Source organism: Myiozetetes cayanensis, unplaced genomic scaffold, assembly GCF_022539395.1.
Source record: "Myiozetetes cayanensis isolate MyiCay16 unplaced genomic scaffold, myiCay2020 scf4, whole genome shotgun sequence".
In the NCBI taxonomy this organism is placed as follows: Eukaryota; Metazoa; Chordata; class Aves; order Passeriformes; family Tyrannidae; genus Myiozetetes; species Myiozetetes cayanensis.
Window position 1 is genome coordinate 51,423,039 of NW_026087631.1, and position 21,201 is coordinate 51,444,239.

Consider the following 21,201-nt stretch of genomic DNA (forward strand, 5'->3'; position numbering starts at 1 on the left):
CAGGATGCAGAATGAAGCCATCACTTTGATCTGACAAGTAGCTAGTTTTGTGGGTGGAGTACAAAGAGTTTCTTGAGTTGCACCACAGATAATCCAAGTTACAAAGGCAAAAGTGAAGGAGAACTGAAAATGCCATGTGTTCTCTTGGTGAAGCTGAACCTACAAACTACAACCAATACAAGGGTAGCAGAGTATGACCTAACTTCAAATTTGTCACTATTGAATTTAAAAAATAGAATAAATCCCGACTGGTTTTTCAAGAGGGTGGTGCCTAAAAGAAAGGTGGAAAACTTTGAGAAAGAAAACCAGCTGGGTTCTGAAGAAACTGTACTATTAGCTTCAGTGCATGCTATGGAACAAGTGCCATATGGTCTAGTCTACAAAAAACAAAGGTCACATCCATCATTACCCAGCATCATTATTCTGCAACTATACAGACTGAGCAATGACCCATTACATATGCACAAATTACCTCAACATGCCAGTGAGCAGGTCAATGCATCCTGTACAGAAACTAGCACAAACGTTTCTCTCTCCTTCAGATCTCACTGTTAAGACTTCTCATATGCAAATATCACTATCCAAGCAATTATTGGATTGATATTGCTGACAGCTGCATATGAAAACTCTGGTATATCTGCACAGTTGTATATTGTATAACTAGCCAAAACAAAAAACTGTCCTACCTATAGCTGGCAGGCTAGTATGCTGAGGACCAAGACATGAAACAGCGAGTGTACTTGTTGATCAATCCCTCTGGGTGGACCAAGCTACTTCAGCAATGAGTATATTCCAGCTAAGTAGGATTCTTCAAAAAATTTTACCTCACGAAGTACTCTCATTTCAAACACTTGGCCTTCACAGAGTTGCTGCCAGCCACACTCACTGTTACTGTATTCAGCTTAAAGAAGAGGGGGTAGATAAGCCAAAGTTCATAAGCTACAACAGACTCCCACTCCCAGATTTTTTTGACAAACCCAGAAAAAACATGTTACTAAAAAATATCTTAATATTTTCTGCCTACAGTGAGCTAGTTGTACAGCTAAATTATGATATTATACATTTATGTATAAGCACAGCGCTTTAAAGATTTCCTGTAGTCTGAAAGCATTTGAGTAGTATTCATTCACTCATGAGAGCCAGGGTGAACAGTTGCCACAATTTTGCTCATGAAGAAACTGCAGTATGAAACCTGGCAAAATTCACTTGTAGTACCAAGATTTTGTAGGACCCCAGTACCTCCCCCAGAAACATGGTGGACTCCAAAGCCACCCTCCATAGTCCCACAGTCCTGGCAACTTTAGCTTTCTGTGGTGCTATGGTACTGCAAAACTGTTGGCTTTAACTGAAGCAAATTAAGCACTTCAGGGTTTGACCTTGTAAGCATATTAAATTGCATGTACATTTTTTATACAGCAGCTTCCAACAGTCATGTCATCACTGACTAACATGCAACTAGCCATTGCAAACCAATTTAATGAAAACCAATACTATGAAGAAGGCAAGTTTTAGAATGTAAAATGGGAAAGTTGGGAAAGAATGAGAATTTACATTTTCAAAATAAAAAAATACTTCTCAAAAAGAAATTTCCTCAGTAGTTTTCCTTTACCATGTATTCATTGCCCTAACATTGAAGCTAAACCTTCAATGTTTTACACAAGTTCCTGCCTTACTGAGCAGCTGAGTAAGAAAAATAAAAATAAATTCTAGCAGTTCTGGCTATGAAATTGCAGCATATGCTTTGTGAAACAAGGTGCATTCCATTTCAAGCAGAGAGAGACAAGGCTAGTAAAATGAGGCCTTTCATGTTTCAAATTCAAGCTTAGCATAAGAACGTATAAATTTCTAAGAAGCCAAGAAAAATAATATCTGCTTAACTATGGGTGATTATAACTCTAGCCACTCACAACACATTTACTGTAAACTTGATTTGCTTTATATGCCAAAGCTTCAATCACAATTTAAACCCTTCAAATCTGTATTACCTTTACAGTGCAGTAATTACACATCTGCAAAGAGACAAGAACAGCAGAAGCCAAAGGTAGAATTTGATGTACTAAGTATTTCCTTTGGAAAGGAGAACATTGTGGTAAATTCTATCTGTTAACATTAACCTAATTCAATAAGACATTAGGGCTTGTGACAGCTGCTTATGCCCACATTAAACCCTTGTTATTTAATAGAATAATTTTCCAAACTATACTGGATCTATATCAGAGTAATGTCTGGAGGGCTTCTCTTAGTGGCATTGTTTGAAGTGAGAAAATCCCAATTCCTAATTGCTTATGCTTGACTTTTAGTTCTTAGAAGTTCAAGGACGCTGGATACTATGCATTTTTTGCTGCCGTTTTTTTTTTTCCAGTATGCAAGAAAATTTCCCTAAAGGCAAAAGTAATAAATCAAAGAATATATATACAAGCAACCAAAACCTCATTTTATCAGATGTGTGATTTTTAGGAGAAAAGGGTCCAGCAATCTAACAGAACAAAATGTTTTTTCTCCACTATCAAATATAACACTAGCAAACATTACTGGCCTCTGCAGATATTACAAGCCTGCTTATTGTGTTTAAAAAACAATTTCCTATGCTGTATACGTCTAACAGATACTGTATCTAGCACAGAAGGTATTTGCAGAAGCATCAGCTACCAGTGACAGGATTCTTCTTTCTTGTTGAACTTGCAAAGTTTTTATTAAAGCTGGGCTACAGGAATTAAGTGTGCAAGCAGTGGCCTGAAAAGCAGCTGAAAGTACACATTCTTAACCTGTTTAATTAACTCTGGAATTTCAAAATGCAGAGCTCCTCTAAAATAATGTTTTGATTACAAATATGGTGAGAAACATAACATAACTCCTGACATAGTATTGTCCCAACCCTTTTCTGCCCCAATCCTTTGCAATGTATTTTTTATTTCAGTATTTATTACTCTTCAATATGGGCCAAAACACATTGGATGTGCACACGGTTGATTATCTGAAACAGTATTTGCTGAATACATTGCTGAAACAGTGTATTTCAGAAGCTGCCAACTGAATGGATAAATTGCCATTGATGTCCTGAATAATAAAAAGTCCCCTCCAAGTATTCAGGACAGAGATTAAATGTCATAAAGGCAGTTCCCACTCCTAAGACTCATCCATGAGGGTACTGCTGCAAGCAAGCAGGTAAGCAGCCACAGCTCCAGGTGGTTTCACAATGGGGCTGGAGGCACCATCCTGCCTTCTCTGACCCAGACCCACTGCCACAAGTACACAGGCAGCAAAAGGGTCCCTGTGCATCCCACAGGTGCTCATCCAGCTCTGAGGACGAGGGACGAGCACCCAGCTGGGACCCTTCCATTCAGCAGCTGCAAAAGCTGGGAATGCCCCACCACTGGGAATGTTCAGGAATAGGTTGGATAGGGCTTGTAGCAACATGGTCTAGTGGAAGGTGTCCTTGCCCATGCCACAGTGGTTCAAACTAGGTGATCTTTCAACTAGGATCCTTTCAACCCAATGCATTCGGTGATTCTATGAATAGCCAATCCATGAGCTGGACCCTGTGAAACCACTCTCTCAGCCCAGGAAGGGCAGGATCCACCACATGTTGTGAAGTAGTGTTCATACTACACTTAGCCCTCCCAAGGTCTCATTTTGCTGCTGACTGAATCACAGCTCTGTTGCACTCTGAGCCTCTTGCTTTCCAGAGTCCTCAGTTATATTCAGGCTCTCTAGTGACAAAGAAAATGCTGTAACTGTGCAAGTACAGAACAAAGATTGCACATCAATGTCTTTCACTTCTAATGAAGTACACAGAGAGGTAATAACTGTGCACTGAGCAGTTATGCTACAGATACAGCATTTTCTCATGTTTCCTGTTTTGCCAGATTGAGGTTAAGAAAAACACCGCCATGCACCTCAAACACCCCAGCCTAGGCCTGGCACTAGCTTGGACACCCTGGTCAGCATTGCTTACCTCCTGAGGAACGAGGGATGGGTGCTACACAGCTATGAGACACAGGCATTTCTACTTGTTTCTACAAGTTTTGTGTTTGTTGCTGCGTTGTTTTCACATTAGTAAGAGTGTCTCAGGACAAAGTCTCATTGTGCAACAGAATTATCCCAACAATGCTCTGTGAAGGGAGAAGTTTCCCTCATACTCTCTCTTCCCCCCCACAGCAGCTCTGTCAAACCAAAAGCACTCCCAGAGCCTTCACCACACCCTATATCGTCACCCTTTCCTCTCTGATGAGCAGTAGGGACCAGTGTGCTGAGGCAGAGGACAGGATATCCAGCAACATTGGGCCACCACTCAGCTCCACCCATGACAGACCAATCCCTTGATAAGGGAATTACAAGGCTCCCTGCACTGCAGAACTCATCCCCATCTCAGGCAGTAGTAAGCACTGCTCATGAACATGACAAGCATATTCTTATTTTCCAAACAGAGATTCAGAAATGCATGTAGGTACCTAAAAATTCTGTAACTGTTCTGGCTATGAAGCCCCATCATGGGCTGGCAGAGCTAAAAGTGTTTCTTCTAGAAATCTGCTAGCAGCATGAATCCATTTTATGAAAATAAACACAAGGAAGGGGAGGGCATTACTCGTAATAGTTACTAATTTAAGTCATTAACTGTAAAAATAGCTTCACATTTCCTAGTGAAATATCAAGGTAGCTGCTTCAAATGAACTGGAGGATTTGAGTTCAAAGTGACAAGTAGCCCTGTGAAAGGAGAAGGTTAAAGAGAGCCAGGACAATAAACTAGTAATAACAGCAACAGAAATAAAAAAGGTTGGATTTGGAGACTAACTCCCATAAGACAGCTGGTAGGTAAGTTGCAACATATCAAGTAGAAACCTTGAGTAAAATCAAACCTTGACTCACTAACATTTCCAGAGATGGTAGAGCTGACCTAACATCTCTGCCAAGTGAAACCTGCTCCCTCCCCTCTCTCAAATATGCAGCTGCACCCCACTGCCTTTCTCTTGCTAGCACAGATTCTCCTCTGACCCCTTGATCAGACCAGTCAGCTCACTAAACCACCAGAAAACTGACTCAGCAAAAGAGCTAAGAATTTCCTGCCAGCATAGTGAGCTGACTCAGCTGACTGAGGACAATCTCTTGCAACTGAACAATGGAGGCAACAGGAGTGTTCAGAGCAGGACAGTCTTCTCTGGCAGCAGTAAGACACTTGTCATCTTAAATATTTGAGCAGGGAATGACACTGCAGAGGAAAGTGGAAGAAAGACCAAAGGAAGCAATGTTGTTTGCTACAGACAGTGGGACAGCATAGTGAAAAGGAAGCAAGAATGGCTGATTTTTATAACAAAGCCTCTAGGAGAAAACCAGTGGCAGCTATCATGAGGGAAACTGTGTAGAAACAAGGCTCAGAGCATCATTTAACAGTCGGTTCCCAACTGAAGTTCACTGGTGTGGTCCACTACAAAGGTCCTATGATTTGTCATTGCACTAAGGTTTCATAGTATACACTACTAATTAGAATTCAAGCTTCCTTTTCTCAATAGAAATTATTAGGAAAGTCATCCAAGTTAATTTTATGATTTAAAACAACATCATCAACAAATGCAAAGCACAAGCAAGACACTATCAGTGGTGTCCATGGCAATAACTTGAGTATAATAGGCATATTCAAAAAAGTCTGACCAAACTGAATATAAAATATGCTTTTACATACAATAATAGAAGCACTTCAGGCTACTTCAAAAGCACCAGGATATTGTACCTTGTTTCCTTGCTCAGTCATTATGAAAATGCTGTTGAATACTTGTTTTGAAAGCGCAGTGTACATAGTACAGTACATTTGCACAAAGTGATCAAATCCCTGTACACTGCCAAATCAGTGTTTCATCACAGGCCATTGCTTCAAGAGATGAATACTGCTGGCCAGTGAGTTAGAGGAACTAAAAGAAGAGCAGAGTACATCTTACCTTATTGCCCTTCCTGCACTTAGCACTGTAGTAACACTGAGATGATATCGATTATTAAACCAGTAAAAGCCCAGGTGATTTTCTGCCATCTTAGCAACCTGAGTCTCTCCACAAGAACTAGTGCCAAGAAGGGAGCACAGCCACAGAGCCAGGAGCAAAATACTCACCCCAGTTAGTCACATAAGCCTGTCTCAGCTTCATGTTTTAGTACCCAGCCCCTACTTTCACTGAGGATGAACACCACAGTAAGTTTGAGGATGTCTTGATTTTTTTCTAAATCCTTCTTTGAATCAGGCTTTTCACATTGTGCATTAGTTTCGCATACTGAGTGCTGTGAAATTCCAACATTCAGTTAATCCAAGTAATTAAAGATGTTAAATTAAAAATTAAAATGCTCAAGAAAACAGCAGGCTTGAACTTCCTTATTTAAAGGCCAAGAATAAATGTGCTTCCATTAACTTACCTTTTTGCTTCTTCTAAGTGGCACAGATACTCATAAGCAATATTCTGACGCCTCCTCTCATCCATTTCCTCTGCAGAAAGCCTTTCATCATCCACAATAGCTGCAAACAGAAACCAATATCAAGTTACACATGAGTCAGGAGTGATTTTTAGAGCAATTTTACTGAGAACCTGGGCAAATTACTGAAGAAGGGTAATTAAAATAGTCATCACTTCTCTTTAAAAGAGGCCCTTTATAATATAGTGCACAAAGATATACAAGTATCTCTGTGCACCATATTATAAGTGAATTATAAGTGAAACCTGAGGAATTCACCATAGAGAGAATGGCATACTCTTGGTGAGTGTGCTGTTCTCTCTATGGTGAATTCCTTAAGTTTCACTTCTTTCAGACATGTTGTTTTTAGGCCATCATCTGGTTTGAGGGCAGGACAGAGCATTCAAACGTGTAGGGTTGAGCCTGGGAGCCAGCAAAGGCTCCCTCCCACATCCTCAGAAGACTTTGACAACTCCAATGAAGAAGCTCAAGGCAAGCAGAGGAAGGAGCAGCCCCACGCTAAGTAGAGCCTGAACAAGGGATGAAGGCAACATACTGCAAAGGTATCCCAAGGACAAATTGGGAATCGGCTGCAACTTCAGGAAGCCATGAGACTGCAACAGGCTGAGCTGCCTCCCACTCCTGAGGGATGACGAGCATTGTCATCAAGTAAGTCATCTGTGGTATCTCCTACTTACTGTTGCAATCACATCACCTCCCATAAAAGCACTCTCCCAGGCTATTAAGTATGTTTATGCACTTCTCCAGCTGCAAATTATCCTGATTATTTACAACTACTATCCACTCACTGGTCTCCCTCTCTTTGTAGGGTTACAGAGGGCCTCTGTGAGCACATCTGCAATTCTTCCAGGTGTTTCTAGCAATGAATTTGAAGGACCATACAGGAGTGCTGGCTTGTAGTTGAATTTAAGCCACAGCAAGTGAGGCTTTTGGAAACAGCCTTCAGCATAAACAAATTACCAAAATTACAACCTATTTGTGCTAGGTTGACAGTTGGGCTACGTGATCTTGAAGATCTCTGCCAACCTCAATGATTCTGTGAAAAGAGTTGGTCCTGCCCTTCCTCATATTTCTCAGTCATATACTCACACCACCTCTGGTGTCATCAGTGAAGCAGAACAAGGGGCAGCCCTTGCTAAAGAGACCCATCTCTAGGAAGATTGGGTCTGTGATCTGAGCCGTTGTGCACCTGCAGGCACGATGGTGCAGGCACAAGGGAGGAGACGGAAACACAGGGCTGGGCCAGCTGCTTTCTGCAGCAGCCCACAAGCCAGTTAGCTGAGCACATCAAGACACATCTTTAGTAAAAAAAAACATAGGCCCTGCTCCTCCTCAAGTGCACTGCAACATGCTTTGCTAGTTCCATTCCCACACACACTGTGCATGTCAGCAGCAAGTTCTCAGCTCTTCCCCAATACAACTGCCTCATGCAGTGAGTAAACACCTTCTGGTAAGAGAGGCAGACAACTCAAGCGAAAAGCACTTTAAACGAGCAAGACTCCGTGCTTTACAAGTATTTGCACACATACAAGCCTATACCTCAAAAAGCAAAACAAAAAAACCCCCGCAAAACAACAATAAAAAACACAATCCAACCCAACAACAACAAAAAAAATCCCATGTGCCTTTACTGAGGACACAACAAGAGTGACACTACTTGCCCACATTTTGAACTGATGCTACCACATGTTTAACATCTCATATAGCTGCTTTAAGCTTTGTAGTTTCAGTTTTAATCACCACAGGCACTGATATCTCTCATCTTCCTTTGCTTTTAACATTGCTCTTCCTAATTACCCAGATGTTTCATACGCTGATCAAACAAATTCATGTCTTGCTCAGAGTTTCTTTTAAGTCTGGCAGCTTCAAAAAGTGTGACTCACTCCAAAATGAGCTCTCAGACACATTAATCAGGCTATCACTTGCCATGAAGCAAAACATTAGTTTAGAGGCAAACATGAGATGCAGATAGCAAAATACTTAGCCTGGCAAACTGGCCATGGAGGCTGCTCTACCCACACTGCTGTCAGCACATCCAGGACAGGCTGCTCCCACGCCCTGACAGAGTTGTTGAGGGCTCCTCACTCCCCAGAGTGAGGGAGAAGTATTGATGGAACACCACACTGAAACTTAATATATCGGTTTAGTATTTGCAACACTGAGCTCTAAGGCCACTTTTCAAACTTTTCAAAAGCTCCCCCCAGCTAGGAGAGCCCACATATGAAAACAAGTGCCATCAGAAAATCCCAGCTGATTGTCCCAGTAGGCTACGCTCCTTCCTGTCAGCTAGAGTGGGACCAGACCAAGCCTTCATCCTCTGTGACAATTCCCAAGCCCTGTTCCTCCTTATTTGTTAAACAGCCATTTACTCCTGCCCTCCAAACACAACTCACCACAGCCATAGGAAAAGTGGCAATAAAGGCAGCTTGTCTGAAGGTAGGTGAAAGAAAACCGCATGACCCATTTGATAAGTATCACTCTAGGAATGAACCTAAATAACACTAATGCTTTACAGTCTAGTTCTGGATCTACGCATTAATAGGCACCTCCCATTCTCGGTGAAATCCCAGATTGAGCAGCCCTAGCCCACCTCAAGTCCCTCACTGAAATTATTTGCAAAGATTGACTCAGAGGGTCGATGAAGGCACTAACAGATATTATAGGACTGTAATAGTTGTTCTGCTCAGGAAACCCTCCAAGAAGGACAAAAAAGGGCAAGAGTCAAAAACAAGTAACTTGTAGACACTGAGAAGTGGAAAAGCCAGATCCTGTCTGGAAGAGATATCAGCAGCTCACAGGTTGGAAATTAGACTTCTTTCCTGTTGGGGCCAAAGAAGCTGAAGTTTCCAGGCTGAATATCTGAGCACTGGAAATACAGAGCACAGGGAGCATCAATACCTACAATGGTAATGCTGGGAGCAGTGTCTTGCAACGCCAGCTTCTGATAAATTTGATTACACGCTTCCCCTTCCAGCACATACTCACTTCAAAGCAACTGTGCTATTACATCAACAGTGGTTACAGACACAATTTTAGAAACAGAAATGACAACGTGCAGGATAGAGGTGGCCTCAGGACTGAGCTGCAAAGGTAATTATTTTGAAGGCTTGAGTCTAGTCCATTATAATATATTTTAGCAAAGACCTCAGTCTTTGACTGGAACCCTGTGTATGGCTTTCTATAATTTCAAACACCCTGAAAGCATCTGTCATGCCAGCCACCCCAAGCTGAACATACAAACAAGCTTGGTTTGAGGACAGAAAGCTCAGTCTTCGTGCTTAACAGGGCAACTATTAGTCAGAAAACTGGCAATATCGATGAAAGAATAAACACATTGCTGCTGTATCAGTAGCTTTTTGGTAATGATAAGATCACAGGGAACAGAGTTCTGCAATAAAGGATGTTATGTGGCAGAGTAAGCTAGGCTGGGCTTCATTTGAGGACATCTAGAGACAAATGTTGCAGCTGAGAAGGTCCAAACACCACAGAACTAGGCATATACTACATCACAGCTATACAGGGAAAAGAGGCATCTAAACAACATCTTACAATTAAATTAATCAGTTATGTAAATTTTGGGTTGACATTGAGACGGAAAATCTAAAATATTCTCTCACAGAGGGAATGTTAAGAATATGTCTGCACTACTGACAAGAAGTAATAAAAATGCTTGCCTAAAAGCTCTCTATTTCAATTAATTTTAAATGTTGTCACCCTGTTAGCCAACAGTCAGTAGACACAAAACATGTGTGTGGTAAGACACCAAGTTCACTATTTCTTCATAGAAAAAGCACTAAAGGAAGAGTGTATATGAAACACATGGAACAGTGAGCAGTACTAAAGCTTAAATTGCCACACCTAACAAACTTACTCTGGCAGTAAGTATGGTGAACCAATTTTCTTATTCTTTCCACAACTGATTCAGTGGAAATAAAGTTATATTCTAGTAGCATCTTCCTACATATGCTTATTCCACATATTTAGCACAAACCCCCCAGTCTTCATAAACTGAGACTTGATCTTCCATCAGCTGACATATTGCACTTAGGTGCCCCCTCATCTTTACCTAAAATCATCCTGTGTAGGCAGTAGATAGGACTAGTTGATGTTTGGGCTTTGGTTATGAATTACAAAAACCTTCTAGTGTACTCTGATCCAAGACAGACACTCCAGTTGTTGGCAAATACTTGGAGCTGTGTCAGCTGGTGACCACCGAGCTGCCAACTCAACCCAAGGTGATTCATGTACCTGCAGTCAGCGTGCCACATGCAGGATTTACTAAGTGGCTTAGTAACTACACATTAGCAGACAACACAAAGGCATTTCAACCCCCTAGATTTGAATAAGTTTTCAAAAATAGGGTCACCACTTCTTTAATAAGATACAGTATTATTACTGAAACTAACAATCAGCCCAGGTGAGCAAGAGCCACTGGAGCCATGACCTTACTAACAGTCTGGAAAGAATCAAAATTTCAGGTTCACATAAGGTGTGGCCACTTAACACAAAAAAATTGAAGAACAAGTACTGGATGCGTAAATGTTGTCCAGTTGAGAGTTAACCCTCACATCACATCCACAGCAAGAATCTGGGAGGTCCCAGAGTCACAGAACTAACCTACGTCGACCCTGAGTTTACTGGAAATTTATCATTGATGCATGGTTTGGGTTGGAAGGAACCTTATTGATCACCTATTTTCAACTCCCCAGCATGACCAGGGACACCTCGCACTAGAAGTTCTAGGACACCTCTGGGAACAGGGCAGCGAAACCTTCTCTGGGTAAACTGGGCCAGTGCCTCATCAACCTCACAGTAAAGAGTTTCTTCCTAAAGTCTAATCTAAACCTACCCTCTTTCAGTTTGAAGCCACTCTCCCTACTCCAAACATTACATGCCCTTGTAAAAAAAATCCCCCTCTCTTTCTTGTAGGCCACAATAAGATGTTCTAGAGCCTTCACTTCTCCAGGCTGAACAATCCTATTTTTCTCAGCTTTTCCTCACAGGAGAGGTGTTCCAGTGCTCTGATCATTTACACATCTCTCCTCCAGATCTGCTCTAACAGGTCCACATCCTTCTTATGTTTTGAGGCCCCAGAGCTGGACAAGTACTCCAGATGGGGTGTTATGAGACTGGAATGGAGGGGAGGACTCACTCCCTTGACCTGCTGGTCACAGTAGTTTACATTTGAGTTTACTTTAAGAGGTGTTTCACAGGTCTAATTTGCAACAGTTTCCAAATTAGCCCACAGATCCACAGATTGTACTTGTAAATTATGCTAAACTTAAAACTTCTGTAACATGTGACAAAAGAGCATGCAAGGAAAAGCAACATTTGTTTCAATTTCTGCATACAAAATTATGTAATCCTTGATGAAGCATGATGCTAAGTTATTCAGGGATAACCATTTCCCAAACAGAGTTTTTGTTATCTTAAAAACTGAGGCTGGAAAAAAAACCCTACAAAACCTACAACAGTGTTTAAGGCTTCCTGGTCATTCACTTGCACTCAGACATATGACTATCTGCAACAGTTCAAGAACTGCTGCTTCTAGCAGCCAGACCCTTTAATAAGGCATTCGCCCCAGACATACCAAAGGACTTCTTATACTGAAGAAGGCAAAGAAAGGAACAGAGGCTTTTATTTCTCAGGGCCAATCCCCCTCAATTTCCTGCCACCAGAGACTTTTTCCCACAGAGAGTGAGACGTGAGAAAGGAGAAGGAGGGCTCTTTTGGCACCACAACAGGGTAGCTCAATGCACAAGACATAACAGATGATGGAGAGAACAAAATCCTCTTGTGGTGATAGAATAGAATTTGTACAGACAGGATTGAGGGATCAAAAAAAAAAAAAAAAAAAAAGATGCAGGAGCAAATACTATAAAGTACTGGGATAAAAGTTTTTCACTAGAGTGTTTGAATTAAACATTAGCAAAACCACATTTGGCAGGCTCAGCTGCCTGCTGTCCAGGACATGCAGCAGGCAAGGCAAGGCAGTATTTCAGTCTACGCTGAGAAATTCTGTATATTCCCCCGTCGTACCTTCCTGCCTTCTCCATCTGAGTTCATACCTGCATACCCAGTATTGGTACAGTCAAAAGTATTTAACAGAGTCATGGTGTCACACAAGAGTCCAGGAGAATAGACTCTAGGCAGCACCCCATTTATGTCTGTCTATACTGTGAGGACCTGAAGCGTTTGTCATTACACTTCAGTGCTGAAGTTTCAAAAAAAAATTAGTTGTATTTTAAATAGTCACAGTGATTTAAGACATTATGTTATATAACAGCATATAACTATTTTGTCCTAGTTTGAAATAGTCCAGTAAATTCAGTACCATCTTCTTATTCCTAGTAAAATTTTTACTTTCAGGTACCCAGCACTACAAGACTGCCTGTTCAGGGCAGTTCGACTCCATGATCACTCCTAGTTTGGAATATTCAGTTGCTGCCACTGCACCAACATAGCACCAGCCAAGCCCTGTAACCAGAGCAGGTCTGAGCTGGCTGTCTTAGAGTGTTGCCTCACTGCTACCTGAGCTGTCTTGTCTGCTGTGGGGCAGGAGCTCACAGCACTGCAACGAAGCTGCAAAATACAGGGACAAGATACATGCGCATCAGAAAAACAACTCAAAGCTACAGGCAGACCGAGTTCCTTCCCTGAGCCTCCACTCCCAATACCAACTTGCAGGTATCTACTGCAACAGCTTATTAAATATGCAGAAGAAAGTATTGCCAACTATAACTATGTGAACAGAGATAATTCAATAGGATACTAAGAAAAAATAGCTTTACAGTACCAAACACCTATTACAGGTGTTGTCTTACTAAGGTATTTTGTACCTTCAGATCTATTGTTATGCTGGACTTCATTTATCTTTGGATGAAAAATTGAAGGCTCTGATGAAAACAGCTTTCTATAGACTTCCTCTGTCAAAGAGCACAGTAATAAGCAACTGACACTTGTCCCACATCAATGAAATCATATGGCCTGAGCCTTTTTCTGTGTCTCCAGTTAAGGGTATTCAGTCCATTCCCTGAACATTTGCTCCAAGAAGGGGCTCTGGACAAAGGCAAACACCGCAAGCACTGAGAAACCTACCACAGCTGTGACCTTGGAGGGCAGATTCACATCAGATAGCACACTAATACACTTAGTTAAATTATGAGGGTCTACAATATGTCATTTTTCAAATCTTTCCAATATTGAACTACTCTCCCCCTCCCTTAAAAATGGTTCCATCTCTCTTAATCTAGTTATTTCATTGTCAAAGCATACAGCCTCTGCTTTTTAAACAAAAATACACTTGCATCTTCCGGTCAGCACATAGATATCTGCTCTTACAAATTGTGTGTTACACAGGACCTACAGGGCCACTGTTCTGGACTAGATCTCACTGCCAGACAGTGCACAAACAAACAAGCACCATTACCATGGGAGTGTTGACAATAGACATCCAGTAAAAAGACATCCTGATGTAAAATTAAAAATGTTTGCTAAGGCAGTCTTCCTCCTGAGCTTTCTCACAGAGCCTCATTCTGTACATTTACTTTCCTGAGTCCTCCTCCCCCCATTTCCTTGAAAAACATCTTATTTCAGTCTTATCTGCTACCACAAGTTCAGCCACATCCATTTACAGATAGTGAGCACTATTGTAATACATAGACCTTGGGACTTTTATACCAAGGGGACAGGCATGCAACAGCAACTGCAATCTATGCTCTTGGAGACAAGTGTCAAAATCACTTCATTTCAGCCTGTCAAGTACCGACACCGGCAGAAGTCTGTAAGACCCCTCATATGTGTCTCAAGATACTGCAGTTTAGAAAAAGTTTCCTTCAACTACACAAAAACATGCAGGACTACCGCCTCCCTAAGATCGTGCTCTATGGAGAACTTGGCACTGGCTACCGCAAGAGAGGAGCCCCGAAGAGGAGATCCAAGGACTGCCTGAAACAATCCCTCAGCCTTGGCCATATCGATCACCACCTTTGGTCTACCCTGGCCTCCAGTCGGGAGGCCTGGAGACACACCATCTATAACGCTGCTGCTGCTTTTGAGAACACACGCAGGATCACTCTCGAGGAGAAAAGACAGCGCAGAGAGAATCGCGTCTTGTCGATATCACCTGGGGAGTCTTTCTGCTGTACCTTCTGCAACCGGACTTGTCTATCTTGCAGTGGCCTTTTTAGCCATCACTGCACTTGTAGCAAGGGTGGGTAGAGCCCTTCTCAAATCTTCGTTCGCGAAGCCTAGCCATGATGACACAAACACAAGATAGCTTCAGCATTGAGCAAGTAATCACATGCTCTGCCAGAAAGTTTAACATTAATTTTTCTGCTTATAGGTATACAAATCCTGTACTCTGCTTTTAAGCTCAGGCTTTCTACAGTACCATCAAGTAAGACTTCAAGAGTGGCAAAACATTAAAAAGCCACTAAGTAGTTCTGAAATTATCTTCCTGTATGAACACCTCTTTTCTGGTAGGGTTCTTTAACCTTGTGCAGAAAAATAATATGGTTCATTTTGTCTTAACTTTGGTTTGGAAGAACAAAGAGAAAAAGTAAAGGAGTTGAAATAAGCAGATGAAAATCCAAATCTAAGTGTTGCCCTCTATGATTAGAAGCATGAAATACAATTTTTCGGCCTATTGCCCAACCACTTCCACCTACATTTAACTGCCAGTCTCACTGTCTCCAGCAATATTCCTTAATAAAACTGTAACTGTTTATCTTTGCACACCTTGCTAGGTGGTCACTCAAAGCACAACAGGTTTCCCCAAGATTCAGATACACAAAAAACGTCTTTAAAGCTCTAACTCTTTTCTGTGGCCTTAAACTTTTATGCCAAAGTAAACAATTAACGCTCTTTACTAATTTTTTTAACCCTCTTTACTTATTATTTACTAATAAACCCTCAGTCTATGCTCCCAAAAAAGTCACTTGCCTAAGGAAGTACTCAGACTGATGGAACCTCAGGAGGCAGCGAACACCAATTAACAAGGCTATTTCTTTTACTTACAGGCCATCCTATCTCCAGGTGCTTAGCACAAACACATTACCATGACCAAGCTTCAAGGCAGCTTTCAGAAGGCTACTCTAACATGTAGCTGTTCTGGTTGGAAGGTTTGTTTAGTTTCCACGTGCTTACAGCAAGAACGATATTTTTCACATGGGCTTAAAAAAAAGGAAAAAAAACCAACCAATTTTTTGAAAAGCCTGTTTAGTTAGGCTAGCACATCACTGGAGGCTCGAGGCATTCAAAATCATATTGCACATTCCAAAGGAATTGTCAACAAGCTTTCCTTCTGCAGAGATTAATTCACAAGAAAACAAATAGTAAAGTGTCACAGGTTTCTCTGCCACTTTTATACCTTCACTGCTTTCTTAAATAAAGAGCTTGTAATTTGAATTTCATGAATTTTTGATACATTGATCATTTGCTCTGTTTATTTCACTGGAAATAGTTTAACCTGTTTGGTTTTTTAGTAATATACTTTTAAAATCCTCAATAAAAAGAGTCAAAATATTACCATATAGATTATAAACTTCTTTGCATTTTACCTACTGAGACCTCAATTTAACATGGCAGACTGTAATGAAATAATAAAAAAGACAGTTTAATGTTGCCAGGCTAGTAAAACACACTATGCAATTATGACAGAAAAATGTTAGTGTCTGTAACACATTTTAGTATCAACCCTGTAATTAGATTTAGTCAGAAGGCCAGTGCAAGTCTCTTGCCTACAAATGCCATCAAATTTATTTCTAGCATTAGGCAGTTTATATTTCATTTTTTTCTGAAAAGAAATACAGATATATTAAAAAGTCAAGTGCAGACATACATCTACCTAAGAGTGAGCAACTTGTGGACAGTAAAATACTGTGACAATAGGGCAAGAAAAGCTCTTCTAATAGGCATTCATCCCTATGCAAGGAGCTGGAATTGGAGTCACAGCAAATAAACAGGAAAAGGTGATATGCCTACAGCCTTCTGCAGAACCCCAAAGGCAACTTTCATTATGTATAGTCACAGAACCACTGCTTGTGGTCACAACCCCACCCATCAACATTGGTGCCTCCAGTACACAGAAGAAAGCTACTTCAGAAACAGAGTGGAAAAACAGGAAAGTGGAGCTGGAGACCATCAGTAGGAAGGGCAGGGCACAGACAGAATTCACTACAGTGACAGCAGGAAACCCACATTCAGGTTTGTCCACCCACACCTCTATCACACTCCTCTTAGCTACTAGATGCATAGTAGAGCCTCTAAACTGGCAGCAGTAAGATCATCTTAATTATGTTAAGACATCTTAGCCAACACACAGGACCAGAATAAAGTACAAGGCTTACTGTGGCAAAGAGGGACCCTAGAGACTGAAAAGGTAGGCATGTCTAATAAGAGCTACCAATGCTTCAGCAAAAGGCAAGCTAGCTGAAGTCCAAAACGAAGAGTGTAACACAAGGGTTTTCTGTCACTGTTACTATTCTTAGGTAGAAATTCAAAAGACTGATGGTCATTTAAACAGTAACTAATTAAGATAATGCCCTGCAAATGCTGCACAGGGTTTTTTGCAAAATCAGGACCTTATTCAATTCCTGTTTCAGTCTTGAAAGTGTCAAAAAACTGATGATCTGCATTACAGTTTGGGGCCAGAACAGTGATTTATAGATAGACCTGTAGAAAACCTCTACTACCTGGAGGCTGGTTAGAGAATGGATACTCTTGAATGCAAGAAAGGAGGAAGACAAGAATAGGGATAGGGGAAGTATGAGAAAAGGGAAGGGATGAGCCACTCAGACCTCCTGAAAGAAGTCCAACACTGTATGCTGTTTGGGAGGAAAGAGTTTCCAAATGGATTCAATATTCAGTTCTTTGAGAGCTGATATCAAAAAGCTTCCTATCACCAAACCCTCAGTTTAGTAATCAGCTGAAAGAAATGTGGTAAGGTGTAGCTTAAAGAACATAAAAGAAGGTTGACAAGCAGGAATTAGGGAGTCTAAAAGAGAATTTGAGGAGAAAGCTGTGTCTTTGCCACTGAGAAACTCACACAAAAGCAATAAGAATCTTGCTCTGAATCATGAGATTCCAGAGGACTGAAACACCTGTCTAGGAAAAGCCATAAGCAAGAGCACCACTTAACCACTAAGTAATTGGAAATCATCATGAGAAAGAATGCAGTGCAGAAACTCTCAGCCCTGACATCTGGTCTTCATTCTTCCTTTAACAATTCATCATCTCCTGTTTCTTTCCTAGTCAGTCTGTTGCAGAGTTCTTCTACCTAGGTCTGAATAAACCAACTGCTTCACTATGAAATGAGCTCCAGAAAACACCTGAAATGTTGCAGCATATTTTCCCTTCAAGATACAAATATAACATGTGAATATGCATGCCATAAACTTTGCAGCTTCAAACTTGGAGCACACATTTGCCTCTAACTGCATATTTTTTGATTCCTAAATAATTATTGCAGTCACAATATCTTCAAAGTTTGTAATTTAAAGGGCATAAGTTCTTCCATCTACAGGCACAATGGCCTTTTTTTTTTTTTTAAGTGGAGAGAAAACACCTAAAGCATTAGCGATAATAGAACCGAACATTTAATTTGCACCTGCACATTCATAGAAGGAGACTGAAAAATTTTAATACAAAAAAATGGCTTAAAATTCACAAGAACATAGAGAAATGCTGCATGTTACAGAATACTAATATATATACACTGTACATTTTGGTGATAAGCAGGGCCCCTAGGCATCCAGAGGCAGATACTGAACATACATCAGCTTCCACCTTCCCTCCAGCATTCCTGGTTTCCCTGGGAAGGCAGCTCAGCTGCTTGTGCAGCATCTCCCAAACCTGCTGTGTGCTCAGCAGCTGTTTTTGCAGCTGAGATGGCCCAGCACAAGGAGGAACCATCAAATAATGAAAGGAGATGCAACGTCAGGCTCACAAGCTAGAATATCACCCCTAAACCTTGTGGCTTTGTCAACTGTGCTGGTCCATACAGAGGCAGAAAGGTGCAGGGGATAGACATGTACATTCTTTGTTTCTGCTTCACACTTGAAATGATAAACTTTTGCAGAAAGAAGGTAAACAGTGTACCTGTGCAGGTACCCAGTTCAGAGGCAGTTCCATGTCAGCAATGACCTCAGTTATCACTTAAAGCCTACTTGACTGCCTCCACTCCACAGTAGGAAAGTGTTTGCAGAGGTATTGATGCTGGCACTCCTGGCTCCAGGGTAACCTCCTCCCAGTATTTCTTGCTAGATCACTTCAGGAGCACAATGCACAGGTAGGCAGATGTTGCTTGTGGGAGACTTGCCCACAGCACTTCTGGACAACTCTGACCCTTATTTATCATTTATATATATATCCAATAATACAAATTAATTTTTCCTTCATCATGAGGAGTTAAAAGCATAGGACAGAACAAATATTACAAAAGGTTTGAGCCTTGAATAACAGACTTTTGAGTAAGGTTTGAAAAGGGCAGACAAACCCTTACCTTTTCACTCAGTATATCCAGTATCTATTTGCTGAGACTCAAAACTGCTGAGTGACAATGACAAATCTACCATTGCACATAATCACTACAAAATCATCAGATATAAAGTGAGCCAGATGTTCCTCCTAACTTATCAATAAACAAAGTACTTCCATTTCCAGGATTAAATGTTGACAGTTGCACTCAGAAGATAAATTTTTGTTCAAACTGTGTATTCGTAAGTTTCAAAGTACAACTATTTGTTCTACTGAATTTCCCCTAAAATGACAAACTTTGTCAGACTCACCTTGAATAACCTGACTTTTCAGGTTATTTGCTTATGTCTACTCCATAGCCCAAAGTAAGGTTTGGATTAATGGAGTAAGTACTGACCACAGGACAGCTTCCTCATTACCTTGAACTCATTCCCTCTAATGAAATCATCCCATGTCAGTGCTAAATATTTATTAATCATGGATAAAATATCAAGAACACATCAGAAGTATTGTGTAAACACCTCAAAACAAGCATTCTGCTTGAAATAAAAATGCCAAGACCACTAAAAGAAAGGAAGCATAACTAGCTTTCAAATTACTGTTATGGCAACCACACTAAGAGCAACGCACATAAACTTAACATCAAACTAAGTTATGTGTTCGCAATTTTTGAAGTCTCTATCCAACAAAAAAATTTGCAAGCTTAAGGGTTGAATATAGAATTTTACAACCTTTTGCAGAGCTGTAGTTTGTTTCCTTTGTTGAAGCACGACTTCAAAAATCAAGACTTTTGCTAGGACTTGTAACAGTTCTTCTTCCAAGCTTTACCCTGGTTTCAACTCACATTCTGTGGTCAGCCTCCTTATAATAAGGCGTTTACAGTTGCTAGAGGTAGGGGAGCAGTGTAAAAAATACTCCAGTGTATTTTATTATTAATAAAATAAAAATATTAATAATACTATCAATCAAATAATATAAAAAATAATGAATAATAATATAATTGATATATTTATTATAAAACTATTGTATTTATTACTAAATATTATTAAACTCATTATTGATATAATAAAAAATTATTACAGTGTAAAAAATATTATTCCGTGAGCAGCATCTTGCCCAGGTGAGTTACTACTATTTGGATTCGACATGGGAACTATTTTTCAAGCTGTGAAATGTGAGCACAAGTGAAGTAACTCCTACCTATTTCATAATTGTTTTCATGCAAATGGTAAACTTCCAAGAAAGTCTATACTTTATAACTGGAAGAAATGACAATAAAATAACTTTATCACAAGTAAATTTGCATCTGAAATGTGTCAATAAGCTAGTGGAGATGAATTCTGACAGCTCATTTCTTCATTCTTTTGGGAAGTCCAGCTAGGCCTGTCAATGGGCAACATTTGCAACCTGGATGGAAGCAGCCTACCAGTCAGCATCTTCCTGATGTGATCTTAGGAAAAAAGAATACAGATGAATATTACAGAAATCTACTTCTGCTTTTACCAGAAACCTCTGCAAAGATTTATTAAGCTACTTAATTTTGCTGAAGTGGAGGGGGAGAAAGAAACTACTAAGAATTATTGCCATGGTACATATGACAGTGTCATAGAAAACACCAGCAGCCCTTCTTTAGCCTGTTACTACCCACAGTACTAGGAAATTTTGTTCATTTTTTTCTAGAACAGCTCATATCAGTGAAATCTTCAGCAAAACCACATAGTCTTACTTCTCATTTTCTGTATGAAGATAGAAGTTGGAGCACAAGGGGCTTGCTTTACATATGATAAAAGCTGTATATTTTCTGGACTATTCTATCCAATTTGTTAACCATCATTACCATAGTCAGAGGTGATACAAATTCAAAGTAGCAAGCAGTCACATTCAGTCCATGCATCTATCCACCTTCAGTAGTCAGCTGCCATGCAACTTCAAATGCCAGACCAAGGCTAGTTCACCTCTCAATCTCCACTAAATCACAGTGAAGAAATCTGTGCTCAGCTTCTCAGCTCAGATGTAAAGAAATCATGTTTACCATGTGTCTGGTTTTCTTAAAACAGTTGACCATTTTTGCATGGTAAAAGCTTTGTTACAGATTTGCCTAAACATAATCCCCGCTCTACACAGTACTTGTTAATGTTCCTTTTCAGTTATACCAAAATGTACTCATATGGAATTTAAGACTTGTTTACCACTGAATAGAAACCATCCAGCTATGACTTGGGTAAATCAGCGGGCTTGAAAAAATAAGTCCCAGAGTTTAGCAGCACATACCAC

General features: G+C 40.5%; 1 protein-coding gene across 3 annotated transcripts in view; it reads right to left on the reverse strand.

Annotated features, from left to right (window-relative positions):
- IQGAP2 (IQ motif containing GTPase activating protein 2) overlaps positions 1-21,201 on the reverse strand; it is a 128,216-nt gene that overhangs the window by 99,393 nt on the left and 7,622 nt on the right. For all 3 annotated transcript variants that reach the window (XM_050328752.1, XM_050328751.1, XM_050328750.1), the window contains exon 2: positions 6,394-6,493. In XM_050328752.1, the coding sequence (XP_050184709.1) occupies positions 6,394-6,493 (100 nt within the window). The remainder of the gene's footprint in view (positions 1-6,393; positions 6,494-21,201) is intronic.